The following is a 22337-nucleotide window of genomic DNA, read 5'->3' as shown; positions in this document are numbered from 1 at the left end:
GCCTCCTGTGCTGTCTGTGCTGGCATTCAGATGTACTGTATACTGCTGCTAGAGCTGGAGGTTCCACTTAGCCCTCACACCTAATATTTGTTGTGGTTGTTGTTTAGTCGTGCCCGACTCTTCGTGACCCCCTGGACCAGAGCACGCCAGGCACTCCTGTCTTCCACTGCCTCCCGCAGTTTGGTCAAACTCATGCTGGTAGCTTTGAGAACACTGTCCAACCATCTCGTCCTCTGTCGTCCCCTTCTCCTTGTGCTGATCTTTCCCAACATCAGGGTCTTTTCCAGGGAGTCTTCTCTTCTCATGAGGTGGCCAAAGTATTGGAGCCTCAGCTTCAGGATCTGTACTTCCAGTGAGCACTCAGGGCTGATTTCCTTAAGAATGGAGAGGTTTGATCTTCTTGCAGTCCATGGGACTCTCATAATTCAAAAGCATCAACTATTTGGCGACCGGCCTTCTTTATGGTCCAGCTCTCACTTCCATACATCATTACTGGGAAAACCATTTTTTTAACTATATGGACCTTTGTTGTCAAGGTGATGTCTCTGCTTTTTAAGATGCTGTCTAGGTTTGTCATTGCTTTTCTCCCAAGAAGCAGGCGTCTTTTAATTTCGTGACTGCTGTCACCATCTGCAATGATCATGGAGCCCAAGAAAGTAAAATCTCTCACTGCTTCCATTTCTTCCCCTTCTATTTCCCAGGAGGTGATGGGACTAGTGGCCACGATCTTGGTTTTTTTGATGTGGAGCTTCACACCTAATATAGCTGCCCGCAATGAATATGTTTCCTTTCCCCTCACCCGCAAACCATTTCTCAGAACGTGCATTTGGGACGTTTCGGTTCCTCGATCCTCTCCAACACCGCCTCTCTTGAGCTCGCTTCCTCTCATTTTAGTCCTGTCCCTTTAAGAAGCCGGCAAGTGGGCGGAGCTAGAATCCCTGTTTTTATTTTTTTAATAAATATGTTTGTTTTCTGAAAAAGGAGAATGGGCGTCTCTAACCTGGCTTCCTTCCCTATCTCTACGGTATTTAAGGTCATGGCATGGTCACGTGCTGCCTTTGAAGCCGGCCTTCTGCGTTCCATTCTCCAAAGCCAGCCAATCAGAGGGCGGCTGGCGGCCCGGGAGTTCCCTCGGGTTGCTACAGTTTAAACCCAACATTCGGTCCCAGCGGCGCGCTTAAAGGGGAAGCGGCCCGGGTGGATGCGGAAGAGGGGATCCTGACGGCCGAAGCAATGGGTGCTAGACGTGATCCCCGGAGGAGATCCCACCCTTGGGCCAGGCCGGGTTTCTGCCTACGGCCGCTGCTGTTTCTGGGGCTCTGCTGCTGGGAAACGCGCGGGGTGGCCACCCCTGATCAGGTACGATTGGAAATGTCCCGGGGGGGGGGTCTTTGTTTTGTCCTCCGCCCAATCTGCTCTGCTCCCCAGCCTCATAACCCCACATAACTGGAAGGCTTAGCTGGGGCATGTCGTTGGGTCCTCAGACCCACTGAACCCAACCGGTCCGGCCACGTATTGTGCCTCTCTCCATTCCCCCGGTCCGGACCGGATGGAAAGCTTTGGAGGCCCTAAACAAATAAAAAAAAGAAAGAGATTATGGTGTGTCTCCACCCTATACGGAAGTATAAAATAAAATAAAATCAGTGCTAGAAACGCGGGAGGGGGGATGCGGAGTATAAGGAAGTTCTGATTTCCCAATCTCCTGCCATGTTGACCTACTTCAATGCCTTTTCTGAAATATCAAGTCATAGAATCATAGAGTTGGAAGAGACCACAAGGGCCATCGAGTCCAACCCCCTGCCAAGCAGGAAACACCATCAGAGCACTCCTGACATATGGTTGTCAAGCCTCTGCTTAAAGACCTCCAAAGAAGGAGACTCCACCACACTCCTTGGCAGCAAATTCCACTGTCAAACAGCTCTTACTGTCAGGAAGTTCTTCCTAATGTTTAGGTGGAATCTTTTTTCTTGTAGTTTGGAACCATTGCTCCGTGTCCGCTTCTCTGGAGCAGCAGAAAACAACCTTTCCCCCTCCTCTATGTGACATCCTTTTATATATTTGAACATGGCTATCATATCACCCCTTAACCTCCTCTTCTCCAGGCTAAACATGCCCAGCTCCCTTAGCCGTTCCTCATAAGGCATCGTTTCCAGGCCTTTGACCATTTTGGTTGCCCTCCTCTGGACACGTTCCAGTTTGTCAGTGTCCTTCTTGAACTGTGGTGCCCAGAACTGGACACAGTACTCCAGGTGAGGTCTGACCAGAGCAGAATACAGTGGCACTATTACTTCCCTTGATCTAGATGCTATACTCCTAATTCTTTCCAAAAGAAAGAAAGAAATATATATATATATATATATATATATATATATATATATATATATATATATATATATGCTTTCGTAGATTTTCACGGGTACAGGAATGCAGGTTTTGGTGTCCTCGGGTGTCTTCCCGTGTAAAAGTTGGGGTGTCTAGGCGACGTTTCGACGAGGTCTCACTCGTCATCTTCAGGCTGGTGCTTTCGGCTTCTTGTTACTGGAACAGAGCAGGATCTCAGTGTTTGAGTTCCTATAAATACTGTTGAGGGGGTGTGGTGTATAGCCTCCAATGTTCTGGGCAGAGAGGAAGTTCCCAGGCTAGTGTGCCTTTTCTTCTTTTGTTCCTTAATTACTTGAGGGATATCTTGAGTGATTTCTTGAGTGATATCCTGAGTACCACTTAGGTGGGTCATTAGGTGTGGATTAGTTGCTAAAGTTTTTGTGTCTTGACCTCTTGAACTTTGTGAAGAGTTTTTCTGAGAAGATGGCTGTACTGCACTTAGTTGTGCTCTGGCTTGGCTTCGTGTATAGGGGCGAGCTGTGGTTTTGTGGCCTGTGTCAGCCAGATCTGTGTAGGGATTGCAAATTTGTAATTTGGCCACACGGGAAGGAAAAACTGGATAGCTTCCTCACACATCTCAACAGCCTACACCCCAAAATACAATTCACTATGGAAATAGAAGCCAACAACCAACTTCCCTTCCTTGACGTCCTAATCTACAAAAAACCTGATGGCTCCCTAGGACACACTATCTACCGGAAAAAAACACACACCAACCGCTACTTACATGCACAATCACACCACCACCCTGCACAAATAAACTCCGTAGCCAAGACTCTCATCTCCAGAACCAAACGCCTGGCTGACAAAGACCACTTGACAACTGAGTTACAGAATCTCTCAAATGTGTTAATTGCCAATGGATACCAGCAAAACAGGGTTACGAAGCTAATCCAAAAAGAAACACCCCCCAAAAACCAAGACACAGAAGAAAACAATGGCATGGCCCTCCTTCCTTATATCAAGGGCACTACAGATAAAATTAGCAAAATCCTCCATAAACACAATATCAAAACAGCCTTTTGCACCAACCAAAAAATAGCCAATATCCTCAGAAACCCCAAGGATAAAATCCAGTTGGAAAACCAAGGGGTCTATGAAATACCCTGCAAAGTCTGCCCAGCCACGTACATTGGACAAACAAACAGACGAATAAATGCACGTATCGCAGAACACAAGAATGCCGTCAAAAAAGAAGAAAAAACTTCCTCTCTTTTCCAACACATGAAAGAAACAGGACACGAAATTAATTTTGCAGATTCCAAATTGCTCTTTAACATGGAACATCACCACAAGAGAATAATCATGGAAGCCATCGAGATAGAGAAACACCCTCACAACATGAACAAGCGTGACGACACATCCCGCTTGCCAGACATCTGGAAATTAGCCCTCCCCACAAAAACTGACACCAGATCCAGAGGCACACAGAACGCTATCACCAATCAACCACACCAGACCCAAACCCAGACCCTCTCCACAGATAAATTACAGACACCATCCAGTAGCCAAACCATGGTGGCACCTCCGGATGCTGCACCCCCCTGCAATCCCTACACAGATCTGGCTGACACAGGCCACAAAACCACAGCTCGCCCCTATACACGAAGCCAAGCCAGAGCACAACTAAGTGCAGTACAGCCATCTTCTCAGAAAAACTCTTCACAAAGTTCAAGAGGTCAAGACACAAAAACTTTAGCAACTAATCCACACCTAATGACCCACCTAAGTGGTACTCAGGATATCACTCAAGAAATCACTCAAGATATCCCTCAAGTAATTAAGGAACAAAAGAAGAAAAGGCACACTAGCCTGGGAACTTCCTCTCTGCCCAGAACATTGGAGGCTATACACCACACCCCCTCAACAGTATTTATAGGAACTCAAACACTGAGATCCTGCTCTGTTCCAGTAACAAGAAGCCGAAAGCACCAGCCTGAAGATGACGAGTGAGACCTCGTCGAAACGTCGCCTAGACACCCCAACTTTTACACGGGAAGACACCCGAGGACACCAAAACCTGCATATATATATATATATATATATATATATATATATGGCAAGCCCCTGCTTTGCACATGCTTATTCTGCCTTTTGGGTAGTGGTGGGGGTTGTCAAATATTTATTTATCCCCTGCCTTTTCCCTGATGGAGATTCAAGATGACTTACAGATAAAAGAAGAACAGCTAAAATCATAAAGGGGCGGCGGAAATACTTCAAAACAATAGAATCAAAACTCTGTGTGTGTATTAGTTTTCTGCAGTGGTTCCCCCTTTTTGGAATGCTTTTCCCAAGGATGCCTTTATTATGAAAACATTCCTGTAGAACCCGGCCTTTGGGTAATTAAACAACCTATGGCCTTTTTGTTTGTATATTACTATGTTCTGCATTTCCAAGTTTTTATATTGTAAACGGCCCGGTGATCCTTGAATGTGATCTGTTGCGTTGAGATTCCTGCATTGCAGGCGGTTGGACTGAATGACCATCTGGGTCCCTTCCAGCTCTCCAGCTCTATGATTATTAAAAACATTCAGACAATCAGAATAAAAACAGCACAGCGGCAGCCCCCCCCCCCCAATTAACAGCAGTCAGTAGCCCAGCTCTTCCCCCTGCATATAGCCGGTTAAGGTGAAAGCAACGGCCGGGACTGTAATGGCATCTTTGTGTCCCTCAATATTGGACTTAAGATTCCCCACCCCTGAATCAAGACATTTGATGGTGCCAGATGCTATCAACGGCATTTTTGTTTCCGCATTTATAAACCGTGTTTCCTCCCAGGAGCTCAAAGCAGCATACAGTGGTACCTCGGGTTACATACACTTCAGGTTACAGACTCCGCTAACCCAGAAATAGTGCTTCAGGTTAAGAACTTTGCTTCAGGATGAGAACAGAAATGGGGCTCCGGCGGCAGGAGGCCCCATTAGCTAAAGTGGTGCTTCAGGTTAAGAACAGTTTCAGGTTAAGAAAGGACCTCCGGAACGAATTAAGTACTTAACCCGAGGTACCACTGTACACGGTTCTTCTCCTGCTGTCCCGCCCCCAAGTTTATCCTCACACAACGTTCTTGCAAAGTAGGCTAGGCTGAGAGAGAGAGACTCAATAAACACACAAGACGTAACCGGCTGTGTTCTTAGATAAATAAGGTATACTGTTCCTTGTATCTGAAAAGTTTTAATGTATTTTTAATCTCTTGTTGGAAGCCGCCCAGAGTGGCTGGGGAAACCCAGCTAGATGGGCGGGGTATAAGTAATAAATTATTATTATTATTATTATTATTATTATTATTATTATTTCTGGTGCAAAGTTCTCAGGAGAAGGCAGCAGGCGGTTTCTCCCTGGTTGCACCTCTTGGCGATGTGGCCATTCTGCTTGCCCTCCTCCTCAATTTGTCCACATAACTGCCGGTTCCTTCCTTATTTTGTGGGAGGGAAATGTCGAGTTGACCCCAACCTTGGCTGCACTGCTCCCAAGTACGCGGGCCGTCTTCTGAAGTGCCAAACAGATGTCGGAGCAGTGCCAAGTAGATGTTCCCAGTTACTGCAACTTTTAAACAAGCTGTGGCTTAGCAATGAGACTGGGGTGGGCAGATTTCCAAAATTAAAACTTAAACAAACAACACACCGTCGCTGCAGACTTTGTCGTTCCTCTTCCCCTGCTTTCTCGGCAATGAATAGGTGATAAACCTGCAACAAAATGTTGCTGTATACGGAGTGCTTCTCTTCAAGGTTCCACACGCAACGGACCTGTCTGTACTAGACACTCAAACCAGTATCATACCACTTTAAACTGTCATGTCCTTCCCTCAAGGAATTCTGGGAAGTGTAGTTCATTAAGAGGGTTAAACCACAGAGCCTAGGACTTGCTAATCAGAAGGTCGGCGGTTCGAATCCCCACAATGGGGTGAGCTCCCGTTGCTCTGTCCCTGCTCCTGCCAACCTAGCAGTTCAAAAGCACGTCAAAGTGCAAGTAGATAAATAGGTACCTCTCCGGCAGGAAGGTAAACAGCGTTTCCATGTGCTGCTCTGGTTCGCCAGAAACGGCTTAGTCATGCTGGCCACATGACCCGGAAGCTGTATGCTGGCTCCCTCGGCCAATAAAGCGAGATGAGCGCCGCAACCCCAGAGTCGGTCACGACTGGACCTAATGGTCAGGGGTCCCTTTACCTTTTACTAGTTCGTTAAGAGTGCTGGGAGTTAATAGGAGAACCCCTGTTCTCCTCCGGGAGCTGCAATGTCCGGAGTGGTTTAACCAAGCCTGCTGATACTTCTCTGTTTCACCATTTTGGCTACTTATGCCCTGACACTGGGAAAAAAGCCAAATCACGGTTAGCATAAAAGACAATGATGCTAACACTCTGCAAGTTTTCCCAAATGGAAATGGGGACAGGATATTTCACGATACTTTAAGGAATGGGGTGGGATAGTGTTTTGTTTGTTATTATGCAGTGTGGGTTTTTTGCAGTTTTTATACCATAAACCGTCCTGTGATCCACAGATGAAGGGGCTACATATGAATTTAGTTAATTAATGAATTAGCATAATGCACATCTAAGTTCCAGTGACTTTTGCGTGAGAACGGTTAACCACGTGCCCAGCAGATCATGATCACAGACAAGAATCTGGGCTGTGAAATCAAATCACTCTTATGTGCCGCTTGCCTTATTAGGCTTCCGTCAAAGAAAGCTATTCAGCCAAGACACAAAGCGTTGATAAATAACTTGCTTATGCCAGTTACATTTAACGTGGCTTAAAAAATTGGAATTTGTGTGTGCTATCATAAGGCAATAGGCATGGGAATGGGGATGAATAACTTTTTTTAAAAAAAAAAAAAACATATTGGAAGGCAAATTCTGTCCTTCGACGAAGCATGGAAGCCCTTCTGTCTTTTCTGGGGTGGTCAATACCTTTGTTGTTAACATACAAAAACTTGGTTAGGATCCAGCCACAGTAAAGGATCTGATTTCTTTCCGCAGGGCCTGTAAGACAGAGTTGTTGCGCCTGGCCTTTGGCTTGGAATCAACTTGATCCCCTCCCCCTCTTTCCTTTCCTCCTTCTGTGATGGAACTCCTATTTGGGGACTTCCCTGGCTTTCTTCTGGCCCATGTAGGACCAGTCTGGATAGTTGGCCTTGGTGAAGATTTGACGTTTTCATCCCCCAAAAGTTTTTGATTTGAGTTTCTACTGAAATGAGGCAGTTGTATTTTAATCTTGTTTTTAAGTTGTATGTTTACCAATTGTTTTTATACCTGGTGTTAGCCGCCCTGAGCCTGGTCTTGGATGGGGAGGGCAGGGTATAAATAAAATGTATTATTATTATATCATTAAAGCATTTTGAAGCCCCACTGATGCCAAACAGGAAAATCACGGGTTTAACTTGCTCCTATCAGCAACCGCAGGAAGCACATGTGCTGAGCATTGGCTGGACGTCTCATGGAAATATCTGGAGCTGTCTTACACAAAGAGTCAGACCGTTGTTCCATGTAACTCAGTATTTCCTACTCGGACTGGCAGCAGCTCTCCAGGGTTTGAGGCAGGGAGTCTGAGCCTGGACTGAACCTAAGACCTTCTGCAGACGATCACTACCCGGAAGCTACAGCTCCTCCCACCTAATGCTGCCTTTTGCAGGACTGCAAAACGGCAATATTTTCAAGGTTCAAAGGTCCATCGGTCAAGTTCTGCACGTGCTGCAGAGGGAGGCGAAGGGCAGATGGGGCTGATCAGCTTGGGAAAGAGAACTCTGGCCCTTGTAAAAAACAAAAATCTGCCCTTATTCCCTTATGGGGAACACAAGAGCCCTTATAGAGTCCTTTGTAGGTTCTCCATCGGTCGGAGGAAAGAACAGAGGCCAACCAGAGAATATTGAGAAGCAAAGCAGCTAGTAGGCCTGATCTTTATTAAAGCTGTTGCAACAGGGTGCTCCCCTCACACGCAGGAAAGGAGGAGGAGCCCGAACAAAGGTGTGTCCGTTCTTATATAGACATTTTAAATTGCCCGCCCTGGAGTCCAAGAACACCCCCAGAAACATCATACCTACATCACAGAAGGGGTGTAGCTCAAGACCACCCTCCAGATACATCACAGAAAGGGTGGTCTACAACAGAAATCTGAGTGCCTTGTTTATCTCCTGTCTGGCAGGTTACCTGTTAATGGTCACTTGATTGGATACCCTGGGGAGCCTGGCCAGTCTTTTGTCATGACAAATACTTAGTTCCTGAGCCAGGTCACAGGCTCATCCTATTCATACACAGACGTAGGCTTAAAACAGGATTTGTGAAGGGGGAGACAATGGGGAGGCGTTTCCATTTTCCTTCGGCCTTGCAGAGAAATATTTGAGGTCAACTTGGGAGAGACAAAATGGTTTCAGGACTTTTTCTGTGGGATTTCAGACATGTGGTTCATATATGCAGTTATGAACATTTATCTTTCAATTTTTTATTTCACCCTAAACCTCCACTCCCCTTCATGGATCACTGCCTTCACCTTGCCAGCAAAGGTCCGTATAGTAAAAGCTATGGTTTTCCCAGTAGTGGTGTATGGAAGTGAGAGCTGGACCATAAAGAAGGCTGATCGCCGAAGAATTGATGTCTTTGAATTCTGGTGCTGGAGGAGACTCTTGAGAGTCCCATGGACTGCAAGAAGATCAAACCTCTCCATTCTGAAGGAAATCAGCCCTGAGTGCTCACTGGAAGGACAGATCCTGAAGCTGAGGCTCCAATACTTTGGCCACCTCGTGAGAAGAGAAGACTCCCTGGAAAAGACCCTGATGTTGGGAAAGATGGAGGGCACAAGGAGAAGGGGATGACAGAGGATGAAATGGTTGGACAGTGTTCTCAAAGCTACAAACATGAGTTTGACCAAACTGCGGGAGGCAGTGGAAGACAGGAGTGCTTGTCGTTCTCTGGTCCATGGGGTCACAAAGAGTCGGACACGACTAAACGACTAAACAACAACAACAAAACCACATCGAGGCCGAAAGAGGAGTCTTGTTATCTGGCCAGCCCAGGACCTCCATACTTGTGCCCAGGGAGGTCCTTTTGGTCCTGGGAATGCAGTGGTTTGACTTCACCCCCGGAAGCACACTCCATTGTCTCTTGAGACAGATGAATGCCCTCGCTCTCTGCTCCTCCCTTGGAAAGCATGTCAGGGGAACAGGCTTATCAAGAACTCTCTCCCCTGACATTGAACTTGACACATTCCAGGTTCAGGCAGGTAAGAGGTCGATTTAGTCAAAGGACACAGAGAGAGAGAGATGTGGGCTCACTTGAAGTGTGACAATCAAGGACGCAGAGCGCTTGCCTCCTAGCTTCACTGCCGATGACTCATCGGCACCTCTGATCACATGCCTGGCAGAAAACAGCAGTTGTGGGATGGAAAATAGCAGGGAAATGGCACAGGATGTGTAAGAAGGCGTGGAAAGCTTCACATTTGCTAGCACACTGTGTAGCCTTATGGGGCTTTGCCCTCGGGTGGGAAAAATATTGCGCCTGGGAAAGGGGAGTGGGAGTCAACAGACACTCAAGGAATAGTTTCGGAGAGAGGGCTTTTATTTCTACCATCCATGAACTGGTAGAAGGAGCAAGTGTGATAAGTCACAAAAAGCATGCACGAAATTCACAGTCATGTGCACAAGCATATATACCCCTTTCCAGTTCCCTCCGCCTTTCTCCTCCTTCCAGAGTCCTGCCCCATGAGTTCCTCTGAGCATGAACAGAAAGCTGTCTTGGGACTATTGGACTCTTCCCAGGAAAGGGGTTTCAGTGTGTTCAGATATGTTTCAATCTCTTGTTCTGGCCTGGTTCCCGAACAGAAAGCAAGTTGCAATGTGGTTCTTTAGCAAGGCCAGAAGGCATCAGAAAGGCCTGAGAAACAATGGACTGTGTTCCCTACCTTTTGTTACAGCAAAGCGGAATGTTTCTGGTGCTTAGCTGCTGAGAAAATGATTTTGAAAAGCTTTGAGAAGCTTTGAGCCTGCTTTGGTGGAGGGTGACTTCGGGCCTAGGTGAGGTCACCTGTCCTCACCTTCCTTCATTCCCCCCTCTCATTCTTTGGACAGCCTTTTTCTTAAAAAGGCTCATCCCAGGAAGGCACAGGCTGCTCGTCCCATGAAGGTACAGGCTGGTATACTTGGGCCAGCACTACAATCTGAAGCCCACATTGCAGCCAGAAAAAGTTCCTGGCGTGGACTCAGGTGTAATGGTTTGGGCTGGGAACGTACGATTGCAGATTGTCACTGGCGCTCTTTGAGTTATTGACACAAAGCCAGCCAGTAATTCGGTGATGGAATGATCGAGGCTGTAACTGATGATTCATTCCATTTGTGCACAGGGTTTCGGACCTAGGTGAGGTCACCTGTCCTCACCTTCCTTCAACTGTACCCTCGGCTAAATCTTTCAGTGTTGTATTTTAATTTTGTTTCTAAGTTGTAATAATTCAACTTGTTTTTATTATTGCTTGTAAGCCGCTCTGAGCCCGGCCTTGGCTGGGGAGGGCAGGGTATAAATAAAAATTATTATTATTATTATTAAAGCAAGAGGTGCTTTGCTCTACATTTTAAAATGTGCGTTGACATTTCAATAAATTTTATTTATACCCCGCCCTCCCCAGCCAAGACCGGGCTCAGGGCAGCTAACACCAGGTATAAAAACAATTGGTTAACATACAACTTAAAAACTAGATTAAAATACAGTGGTACCTCTGGTTACAGACGCTTCAGGTTACAGACTCTGCTAACCCAGAAATAGTACCTCGGGTTAAGAACTTTGCTTCAGGATGAGAACGGAAATCATGCTCCAGTGGCAGTGGGAGACCCCATTTGCTAAAGTGGTGCTTCAGGTTAAGAACAGTTTCGGGTTAAGAACGGACCTCCAGAACGAATTAAGTTCTTAACCTGAGGTACCACTGTACAACATTAAAATGCAGCCTCATTTCAGTAGAAACTCAAATCAAAAACTTTTGGGGGGTGAAAACGTCAAATTTTCACCAAGGCCAACTATCCAGACTGGTCCTACGTGGGCCAGAAGAAAGCCAGGGAAGTCCCCAAATAGGAGTTCCATCACAGAAGAAGGAAAGGAAAAAGAGGGGGAGGGGATCAAGTTGATTCCAAGCCAGGCAGAACAACTATGTCTTACAGGCTCTGCGGAAAGAAATCAGATCCCGCAGGGCCCTGGTCTCATGAGACAGAGTGTTCCACCAGGCCGGAGCCAGTGTTGAGAAGGCCCTGGCTCTGGTTGAGGCTAATCTAACTTCCTTAGGGCCTGGGACCTCTACGGTGTTGCTATTTCTTGCCACTATTATTCTGGCTGCCATAACTGCGTACATAAACAATGGTCATATATATATATATATATGAAAATCTACGAAAGCAAATATATATATATATATATACACACACACACACATATATTTCCATTGGTAGTATTCCTAATAGAAAAAATTCTGGTTTTTTTTTTAGAAATGTAAGTTTAAATATTTTTTAAAAAAATTGCTGTAAACAAATTCTCACTTTGATTGGGCGAAGCTTACTGTGGTCAAAACCTGTGCCACGCACCGAGCCCTCACTTTTGCAAATGGCTGTGTTGTCGTGTGATAGGAATTTTGAGGTCTTAGATATATGGTAATGTTCATAAGCGTACCAACCAAGCACGTACATAGATCAGCACAGGAAGACCAACCTGGAACCATTTTGATTCCTAAACTGAGCAAATGTTTTCTCTGCAAGGTCAAAGTGGGAAACCTCCCTCTTGTCTCTTTCCTCGCAAATCATGTCTTAAGGGCACATTTATGAATAGGGTGTGAGCCTGTGACCTCGCCCAGGAACTAAATATTTATCATTGCAAATGACTAGCCAGACTCCCCAGGCAATCCAATCAAGTAGCCTGCCAGACAGAAGATAAACAACGACAGGAGAAAAACAACATTCAAATTTCTGTTTTAGACCGCATTTTCTGTGATGTAGGTGTGATGTATCTGAGGGGTGGTCTTAGGTTACACCCCTTCTGTGATGTATGTATGATGTTTCTGGGGGTGGTCTTGATCTACAGGGTGGCAATTTCAAAAGTCTTTATAAGGCCCTGCGCGCCATTTTTCTGGGTCCTCCTCTTCTTCTGCAGGTGAGGGGAGCACCCTGTTGCAACAGATCAATGAAGATCAAGCTTACTAGCTGCTTTGCTTCTCAATATTCTCTGGTTGGCCTCTGTTATCTTCTCCTACCAATAGGGAACCTACATAAGGACTCTATATGGGCTCTTGGATACCCCATAAGGGAAAAGGGCAATTTTTGTTTACAACAGTCGGTTCTTGCGGGGGACGTTGGAAAAACCCGTTCTCCCTTGAAAGTCCCTTCTGCGTTTTGTGTCTCGGCAGGTGAAGCCCATGATCACGATGGAGCAGCTCCTATGGGTGAGCGGCAGCGTCATTGGGGAGGTGAACACCTTCAGAGTCCCCCTCATCGCGGCGACGCCACAGGGCACCCTCTTAGCCTTCTCCGAAGCCAGGAAGCACTCTGCCTCCGACACCGGGGCGAAGTTTATAGCCCTCCGCAGGTCGCTGGACAAAGGTTTGAGGGGAGCAAGGCCTGTGGGGAGGGGGCTGGAAGACAAGGGTGTCCGCAGACCCCTAAGGAGCTGCGAGTGCTGGAGCACAATTTCAGGGGTGGGCTGTTTAATTTTGTGTGTGTGTTTTAAGGGAAGCCACCTACTTATAATTTTTTTATTATTATTTACTGCATTTATATCCCACTTTTCCCCTCCAAAAACAGCATAACTGGTCTCCCCTCCTCTGTTAATTGTTGTTGTTGTTGTTACAGTGGACCCTCGGGTTACTTTACTACAACAACAACAAAAACAACAACAACAACTTATTATTTATACCCCGCCTATCTGGCTGGGTTTCCCAGCCACTCTGGGCGGCTTCCAACAGAGTATTAAAATACAATAACCTATTAAACATTCCTTCCAGTAGCACCTTAAAGACCAACTAAGTTAGTTCTTGGTATGAGCTTTCGTGTGCATGCACACTTCTTCAGATACCGAAAGCTCATACCAAGAACTAACTTAGTTGGTCTTTAAGGTGCTACTGGAAGGAATTTTTTTTGTTTTGACTATGGCAGACCAACACGGCTACCTATCTGTAACTGGAACTATTAAACATTAAAAGCTTCCCTAAACAGGGCTGCCTTCAGATGTCTTCTAAAAGTCTGGTAGTTGTTTTTCTGTTTGACATCTGGTGGGAGGGCGTTCCACAGGGCAGGCGCCACTACCGAGAAGGCCCTCTGCCTGGTTCCCTGTAGCTTGGCTTCTCGCAGCGAGGGAACCGCCAGAAGGCCCTCGGCACTGGACCTCAGTGTCCGGGCAGAAGCACTCTGCGCGCTTTGCACATGCACAGAAGGGCTGCATCGCGCTGCGCATGCGCAGAAACGGTGCCTCATGTTGCAGACTTTTCAGGGTACATAAGGACCCCCAGAATGAATTAAGTTCATATCCGGAGGGTGCACTGTATTATTTTATCTATTGAATTCATATACCGCCCTACACCTGGGGGTTTTAGGGCGGTTCACAGAATAAAATCAAGATATAAAACAACAAAATACATAATAAAAAATGAAAACAACCCAAAAGCCCCCCCCCGAAAAAACACATTTTAAAAGGGCATAGGATGTCAATCAAATAATTTTTTTTTAAATAAATTAAAATTTTAAAAAAACACGTTTTGCCTGGCAAATAAAGGTGTATAATGAAGGCACCATGCGAGCTTCCCTTGGGAGAGCATTCCACAGGTGGGGAGCCACTGCAGAGAAGGCCCTGTTCTTGTGTTGCCACCCTCTGGACCTCTCGAGGAGGAGGCACATGAAGGAGGGTCTCAGAAAATGATCGCAGGGTTCATATGGTGGGTTCATATGGAAAGAGGCGGTCCTTGAGGTATTGCGGTCCTGAACCATTTAAGGCTTTATAGGTCAAAATCAGCACTTTGAATTGGGCCTGGAAACTGATCAGTAGGTAGTGCAGTCAGACCAGGATCAGTATACCTGAAGGAGCGTCTCTACCCCCATTGCGTCTCTACCCCCTGTCTGCCCGGACACTGAGGTCCAGCGTTGAGGGCCATCCGGCGGTTCCCTCACTGCGAGCAGCCAAGTTACAGAGAACCAGGCAGAGGGCCTTCTCGGTGGTGGCGCCCGCCCTGTGGAACGCCCTCCCACCAGATATCAAAGAGAAGAACTACCAGACTTTTAGAAGACATCTGAAGACAGCCCTGTTTAGGGAAGCTTTTAATGTTTAACAGACCACTGTATTTTAATACTTTGTTGGAAGCCGCCCAGAGTGGCTGGGGATGGGTGGGGTATAATTTATAAATTATTATTATTATTATTATTATTATTATTATTATTATTATTATATGTTCAAACCGTCTTGCTCCCTACAACAACCCTGTGAGGTAGGTTAAGAGGCAGCAACTGGCTCAACGTCACCCAGTGAGCTTCATAGCCAAGCGGGGATTCGAACCCTGATCTCCCAGGTCCTCAGAGTCACAGCCTCTTAACCCACCTCACAGGGTCATTGTAGGGATTAGTGGAGGGCAGGTGAACCATGTACTCCTTGGAGAAACCGCTGGGATATAAATTCCACAAATAAGCCCTTTCTGCTTAGCTGCTTAAGAAAGCTGGAGGGCCAAGGCGGATGGAAAATCAGAGATCTCCACGTGGTCACAATTGGGCCCACACCGGTCACAAAATGCGCTTGGCTAATTTCTAGATCTGCCGTGAAAGCTTATGCCAGTATCTGCCAACCCGGCGCCGCTCAGGGGCTTTGGACTACAACTCCTATGGCACCCAGCCTGCACGGAAACTTCTGGAAGGCGCAAAGTTAGCAAAGGCAGGCTCACGCCTCACACGTGCCAGAGTTTTGTGCAGCGCCTCAGGCGCGTTTCTCATAATAATGCCGGCCTGTCTCTTCCAGGCGCCACCTGGACGCCGACGTCCTTCATAGTTGACGACGGTTCCCTGCAAGATGGCCTCAACCTGGGAGCGGTTGTGGTGGACTCTGAAAAGGACATGGTGTTCCTGGTTTATACGCTCTGCGCTCACTACAACAAATGCCCCACGGCCAGCACCATGATCATTCGCAGCCGCGACGACGGCGTCACATGGAGCATCCCCCGGAACCTCTCTGAGGACATTGGCACAACCATGTTTGCCCCGGGACCAGGCTATGGCATTCAGGTAAGCGGCCTTTAAAGCCCTAAACGGCCTCGGTCCAGTATACCTGAAGGAGCATCTCCACCCCCAGACACTGAGGTCCAACTCTGAGGGCCTTCTGGCGGTTCCCTCTCTGTGAAAAGTGAAATTTCAGGGAACCAGGCAGAGGCCTTCTCGGTAGTGGCCCCCGCCCTGTGGAACGCCCTCCCTTCAGATGTCAATGAAATAAACATCTATCTGACTTTTAGAAGGCATCTAGGGAAGTTTTTAAGGTTTGATGTCTCACTGTGTTTTTATTTTAAATTTTTTTTAAAAAAAAATCAACTAAGCTCGTTCTGGGTATAAGCCTTCGTGTGCATGCACACTTCTTCAAATGCACAGATACACTTCTTCAGATGTTTTTATATTTTGCTGTAAGCTGTACAGAGCGGCTGGGGAAACCCAGCCAGATGGGCAGCAAATAAATCATAGTTATTATAATAATATGAATGACAGTTTTATGGGTGGTGTTTTGAAGGAGGGAGGGAGAGAGAAAGGGAGGGAGAGAGAAGGAGAAAGAAAGAAAGAAAGAAAGAAAGAAAGAAAGAAAGAAAGAAAGAAAGAAAGAAAGTAGTTAATTTAAATTATATTGGGATTTTTACATACATTATATTATCTCCTTCCAATTTTTAAATTTCCCATACGATTTTTCCTCCCCCCCCCCCATATCCTTTGGAAGGGTTCAAACAATTACCCTCAGCCATGGGCATAGTGTCTTTCCACCGAATGTCTTTGTTAATTTAATAACCATGGTTTTGTGTCTCCCATGATTCCACAGGTATGGAGTGTCCTTTATCCAACAGTTTAATTTAGGCTGTAAAGCACCCTTTAAAAAAAAACAACACACTGGCACAGAGACAATTTAAATTAATTAAGTAAATACTAAATGTTCAACTTCTGGAGAATCTCAACTTGCGTTTAACAAAACGGCAAGTTCCTAGACCTCATTGCTGCTGGAGATATGCTCAACAGCCCATGGCAAGGCTTGCTAAAATCTTAGGAGCCTGGAGGGTGGCAGGGGTTGGGTCAGTTTGTGGCTACGTGTTGCTGCTTCCACTCAGCGCTACTGCTGGTAGCCAGGAAACAAGGCTGTAGGACCCTCATCCAGAGGACTGAAGCAGTGCCGTGTGCATGCAAGAATAACTGCAGGGAATAGGCCTAACTCCCACTTGGTCACCTCTGCCTTTCAGAAACGTTATGAGCCCAAGAAGGGGCGATTGATCGTTTGTGGCCACGGGACACTTTTGCAGGACGGGATCTCGTGCCTCCTCAGCGACGACCACGGCTTAAACTGGCGATACGGGCGGCAGCCCTTGCATGGGATCCCTTATGGCAAGGTGAAGTTGCTCAGTGACTTCAATCCCGACGAATGCCAGGTGAGTGTGATCCTGAGCTACAATCCTGCAAGCGGCAGGGACGAAACAAGCAGCGAGTTTTGTCGCTGCGTCGTTTGGAAGCCCTGGCTGTGGTAAGCAGAATTGTGGAATTGTAGAGTTGTAGAGGGACGCCCAGATTCATCTAGTCCCAACCCCCTGGAGAAAGCCTTGAATCGATTCACAACCACAATAAAAGTGTGGCAACATACCTTCTCTCAGTGTTCTCTTTCCGAAGCTAAGCAGACCCAGTTTTAGCATCTGTTTTTAATATGTTAAACAGTGCGAAGGAAGCGTTCCTAAGAACCTTCCCTGGAGATCTTTGGATAAAGGGTGGTATGTAGAATGGTGTATAAATAATCAATTATTACTGCAATGTGCTCTACGTGGGGCTACCTTTGAAGGTGACCCGGAAACTACAACTAATCCAGAAAGCGGCAGCTAGACTGGTGACTGGGAGCGGCTGCCGAGACCACATAACACCGGTCTTGAAAGACCTGCATTGGCTCCCAGTATGTTTCTGAGCACAATTGGTGTTGATCTTTAAAGCCCTAAACGGCCTCGGCCCAGTATACCTGAAGGAGCGTCTCCACCCCAATCATTCTGCCTGGACACTGAGGTCCAGCACCGAGGGCCTTCTGGCGGTTCCCTCACTGCGAGAAGCCAAGTTACAGGGAACCAGGCAGAGGGCCTTCTCGGTAGTGGCACCCGCCCTGTGGAACGCCCTCCCACCAGATGTCAAAGAGACCAACAGCTACCAGACTTTTAGAAGACATCTGAAGACAGCCTTGTTTAGGGAAGCTTTTAATGTTTGATGGACTACTGTATTTTAATATTTTGTTGGAAGCGTCCCAGAGTGGCTGGGGAAACCCAGCCAGATGGGCGGGGAATGAATGAATGAATGAATAAATAAATATTGGGGAGTGGAGCACGTGGAGTGGAGCCCTCAGAACAGAGCTAGGAAATGTTCTGATTCCCTTCAAAATCTGCCCTCTCACCTTCCCTCCCCAAATTACCTACTTGCAGCCCTATGAGCTTCCTGACGGCTCCGTGGTGATCAACGCCAGGAACCAGAACTTTTACCACTGCAGTTGCCGCATTGTGATTCGCAGCTACGACGCCTGCGACACCCTCCCTCTGGAGAACGTGACGTTTGACGACACCTTGGTGGACCCTGCAGTGGCTGCCGGAGCCCTTGTCAAATCCGGCCTCGTCTTCTTCAGCAACCCGGCCCATGAAAAGCGGCGTGAGTGAGGGGGAATCTGTGTGTCACAGGGAGAGAAGGGGCTCCGTGTGGCTGGAAGAGGGGTGGCTTCCGGCAGACAACATGGCAGACTCAGTTCCTGGGCTGGGACAAATGTTTCCAGCCTCTGCTACAAAGCTGATGGTGCAACTAGTCCTCCCAGGTTGAGCCTCTTGGGCTTGCCGATCAGAAGGTCGGCGGTTCGAATCCCTGTGACGGGGTGAGCTCCTGTTGCTCTGCCCCAGCTCCTGCCAACCTAACAGTTCGAAAGCACGCCAGTGCAAGTAGATAAATAGGTACAGGTGAGGCAGGAAGGTAAAAGGCGTTTCTGGTTTCCGTCATGGTGTCTTGTTGCGCCAAAAGCTGCTTAGTCCTGCTGGCCACATGACCCAAAAAGCTGTCTGTGGACAAACGCCGGCTCCCTCAGCCTGAAGGTGGAGATGAGCACCACAAGCTCATAGTCACCTTTGACTGGACCAACCTTTACCTTTACCTTTACTTTATAAGCGCTGCACTTCTAAATTGAAGAATGCTCTTGGTTGAAAGAACGCAAGATTTGACAAGAGCCAAGAGAAGAAACTTCACCGGAGCCCTTTTATCTGTAGATCTTGGAGCGGTTCACAGCATAAAATCACAATACAGTGGTACCTCGGGTTAAGAACTTAATTCGTTCTGGAGGTCCGTTCTTAACCTGAATCTGTTCTTAACCTGAGGTACCACTTCAGCTAATCGGGCCTCCCACTGCCGCCTCATGATTTCTGTTCTCATCCTGAGGTAAAGTTCTTAACCTGAGGTACTATTTCTGGGTTAGTGGAGTCTGTAACCTGAAGTGTCTGTAACCCGAGGTACCACTGTATAAAAAAACACAAAATACATAACAAAAACAAAACCACTAATCCCCCCCCAAAAAATTCCTGGAACACATTCAAAAGGTCACTTGATTTTTGCCATGCATTAAAAAAAACAACACAAATCATTATTTTTATTTTTGATTATTTTTATTATATTCATTGGATTTCCAATAATAAAAATAATTTTATTATTTGTATACTGCCCATCTGTCTGGGTTGCCTCAGCTACTCTGGGCTTTTCCCAACAGAATATTAAGAACCTGATAAAACCAAAGCCATTTCACTACAGTGGTATGTTTTGTGTGTTCAGTTAACTTGTTGTTGTGTAGTTGAATAGCTGCTATCATTGCAGTGCCGTCCGCGTCCGCATGTTACTTTGCTCCTTTAGTTTTTCCATAAAGAGTTAGGTGCCTGACTCCAAGGCACTTGAAATCTAATACAAGGAGGAACATAATGAAGGGAAGGACAGGAATGAGAAAATCTTACTGTAGCACGGCCAATACATTCTTGTATTGTTTATACATTTTATGCCTTAGCATTGGCTGTGATTGTGGTTAAACAAAATAGCTTTGTGTGTTCTCCCATATAGCTTGGAGCAGGGTTTCCCAAACTTGGGTCTCCGGCTGTTGTTGGACTACAGCTCCCATCATCCCTAGCTATCAGGAATGATGGGAACTGTAGTCCCAAAAAACAGCCGCAAACCCAAATTTGGGACACCCTTGCTTGGAGAGCTCAAGCCTCCCACCTCATGGGAATAAGAGGTTGAGGTCCTGTCGTGTGAGGGGGTGTTTACTAGCTAGCTTTGCTTTTGTTGATTATATATTTTGTATCTTCCTTTTGTATTTTAATGTTGTGAACTGCCCTGTGATCTCTAGATGAAGAGTGTCGTACAAACATAATGGATAAATAAGCAAAATAATGATAATAATAACAATAAATAACTTATTATTTATACCCTGCCCATCTGGCTGGGTTTCCCCAGCCACTCTGGGCAGCTCCCAACAGAATATTAAAAACATTAAAAACTTCCCTAAACAGGGCTGCCTTCAGATGTCTTCTAAAAGTCAGATACTTGTTTATTTCCTTGACATCTGATGGGAGGGTGTTCCACAGGGTGGGCGCCACCACCGAGAAGGCCCTCTGCCTGGTTCCCTGTAACCTCACTTCTCGCAGTGAGGGAACTGCCTGAAGGCCCTCAGAGCTGGACCTCAGTGTCCGGGCTGAACGATGGGGGTGGAGACGCTCCTTCAGGTATACAAAATCAGCCCGAGGCCTGGTTGATGAGGAACCTTTTTGTCAGGTGAACACGACCATACTTTCTCTTTCTTCCCTCTGGCCTAGGGGTGAACATGACGCTACGTTGGAGCTTCACCAACGGTTCTTCGTGGTGGAAGGAGCCCCTGCAGATCTGGAGCGGCGCCAGCGGTTACTCCTCGATGACGTCCCTGGATGGGCCTGCCCCGGAAGATGCTCACAGCCTCTTCATCATCTATGAGAAGGGGCGCTTCCAGTCCACTGAGAGCGTCTCCGTGGTCAAGATCAGCATCAACGGGGAACTCTGACCACACTTTTGGGCCCTCGGCCATCCCCTCTCCCCTTGTGCCTTGTAGTCACACTTGAAGCTCTGCGACTGCTGGGTTAGGATAGAAGGGAATTTGTGGGGAGAAATCAGCAACGTTGGGTGGGAGGGCTCGGGGCAGCGATTCGAAGGGCATTTGGCAGAAAAATACAGTCTACAAGCCTTCCTAGTGGGCCGTGCAGGCCCAAGCCATTCCTTTCCCCACAGTGACGTTGGGGCTGCCGTTCTACCTCAGAAACACTCCTGATTTCAGATGCTGCTATTGAATTTCTGGGTGGGTGGAGGTTGCGAAGGCGAGGGGTAGGGATGGGGTGGGTTGGAAAGAGGAAGACTGATGACGACGAAAGCAGACTGATGAAGAAGCACACGGTTAATATACATTGGTTTGTTTGTGGGATCAACCGGAAAGAGGAAAGCTGGGAAGTTTTGCGACGAAGTAATAAATTAATTGATGCACCTTTAACCTATCGTCTCCGTCAAATTTTAAAAACTTATTTCTTGTGAGAAGGAGCACCCAAAAACTGGATGTAAACAGCCAGCCAGATACCCCTGGAAAGTTCACAAGCTGGCCACTTCCTGTCGTTCAACCCCAGCATCCATAACTTGAAACCTGGGCGTCTCGTTTATCCATCGGAACATACAGTAGTACCTTGGTTTACAACCACAATCCGTTCCAGAGGTCTGGTTGTAAACCAAAACAGGTTGTAACCCAAGGTGTGCTTTCACAAATGGGGCTTCCAAAAAAGGGGGTTTGTAATCCCCCCCAAAATGGGTTGTAATAATAATAATAAAAAAGGACACGCACTTCCAGGTTTGACGTGGTTGTAATCCGAAACGGTTGCAAACCAAGGTAAAGAGACCCCTGACCATTAGGTCCAGTCGTGACCAACTCTGGGGTTGCGGCGCTCATCTTGCTTTATTGGTCAAGGGAGCCGGCGTATAGCTTCCGGGTCATGTGGCCAGCATGACTAAGCCACTTCTGGCGAACCAGAGCAGCGCACGGAAACGCCGTTCACCTTCCCGCCAGAGTGGTACCTATTTATCTACTTGCACTCTGATGTGCTTTTGAAATGCTAGGTTGGCAGGAGCTGGGACCGAGCAACGGGAGCTCACCCCGTCACGGGGATTCAAACCGCTGACGTTCTGATCGGCAAGTCCTAGGCTCTGTGGTTTAACCCACAACCAAGGTACCACTGTATAATAAAACCGAGCAATCAATTCTGTGATAAACTGCCTCTGACCATGGCACCTCGTGGTGTATGGCCACAGAAAGACCGATAGATACATTTATCGAGCCTAATCCCTTTACAAAAGCCATCTAAGCTATATTGCCAGGATCAAACCAGCATGACATAGCACCTGGTGTTATTTTACTGATGATGTCAATTACAGGGCCTCCGTATAGCAGGCTGGCACTCCTCACTATCTCTTGAAGCAGATAAATGTGTAACTTTGCCTACAGAACAGGTAACAGGAGGTAAGGCAGGGTAGTTAAGCGTTAACTGTTTCCTGAGCTCTTTTCAACAATCTTAACTTACGTCATCGAGGCCAATTCCTGGAACAAAGGCAGCAAGCAAACCAGGCCACACTGTCCTGATGCCTCACGCTTTAATCAGCAACTATGTTGAATTTAAAGTTTTAACCGATTTTACCGAATCAGCTAGTTTTAACCGGTAGAATTG

General features: G+C 46.9%; 1 protein-coding gene and 1 long non-coding RNA gene across 2 annotated transcripts in view; one reads left to right on the top strand and one right to left on the bottom strand.

The window, feature by feature from the left end:
- The window catches only part of LOC309365473, a 112540-nt gene that overhangs the window by 47076 nt on the left and 43127 nt on the right, over positions 1–22337 (bottom strand). The window lies entirely within an intron of this gene.
- On the top strand, positions 1111–21118 carry NEU1 (neuraminidase 1). The gene is made up of 6 exons (XM_081903277.1): positions 1111–1359; positions 12744–12936; positions 15332–15594; positions 16800–16985; positions 18009–18228; positions 20418–21118. The coding sequence occupies exons 1-6, from the start codon at positions 1234–1236 to the stop codon at positions 20636–20638; spliced, it is 1209 nt and encodes a 402-aa protein (XP_081759403.1). The 5' UTR covers positions 1111–1233; the 3' UTR covers positions 20639–21118.

This window comes from Podarcis melisellensis (assembly GCF_964234715.1).
Source record: "Podarcis melisellensis genome assembly, chromosome: 2".
Classification (NCBI taxonomy): Eukaryota; Metazoa; Chordata; class Lepidosauria; order Squamata; family Lacertidae; genus Podarcis; species Podarcis melisellensis.
This window is presented reverse-complemented; position numbering and strand designations above follow the sequence as displayed.

What these genes read in the sequence shown, in the direction of transcription:
- NEU1 (XM_081903277.1), top strand. Translation starts at nt 1,234, where the DNA reads ATGGGTGCTAGACGTGATCCCCGGAGGAGATCCCACCCTTGGGCCAGG. An exon ending in GGGTGGCCACCCCTGATCAG is followed by an intron (nt 1,360 to 12,743) that starts GTACGATTGGAA and finishes GTGTCTCGGCAG; the next exon opens with GTGAAGCCCATGATCACGAT. An exon ending in TCAATCCCGACGAATGCCAG is followed by an intron (nt 16,986 to 18,008) that starts GTGAGTGTGATC and finishes ACCTACTTGCAG; the next exon opens with CCCTATGAGCTTCCTGACGG.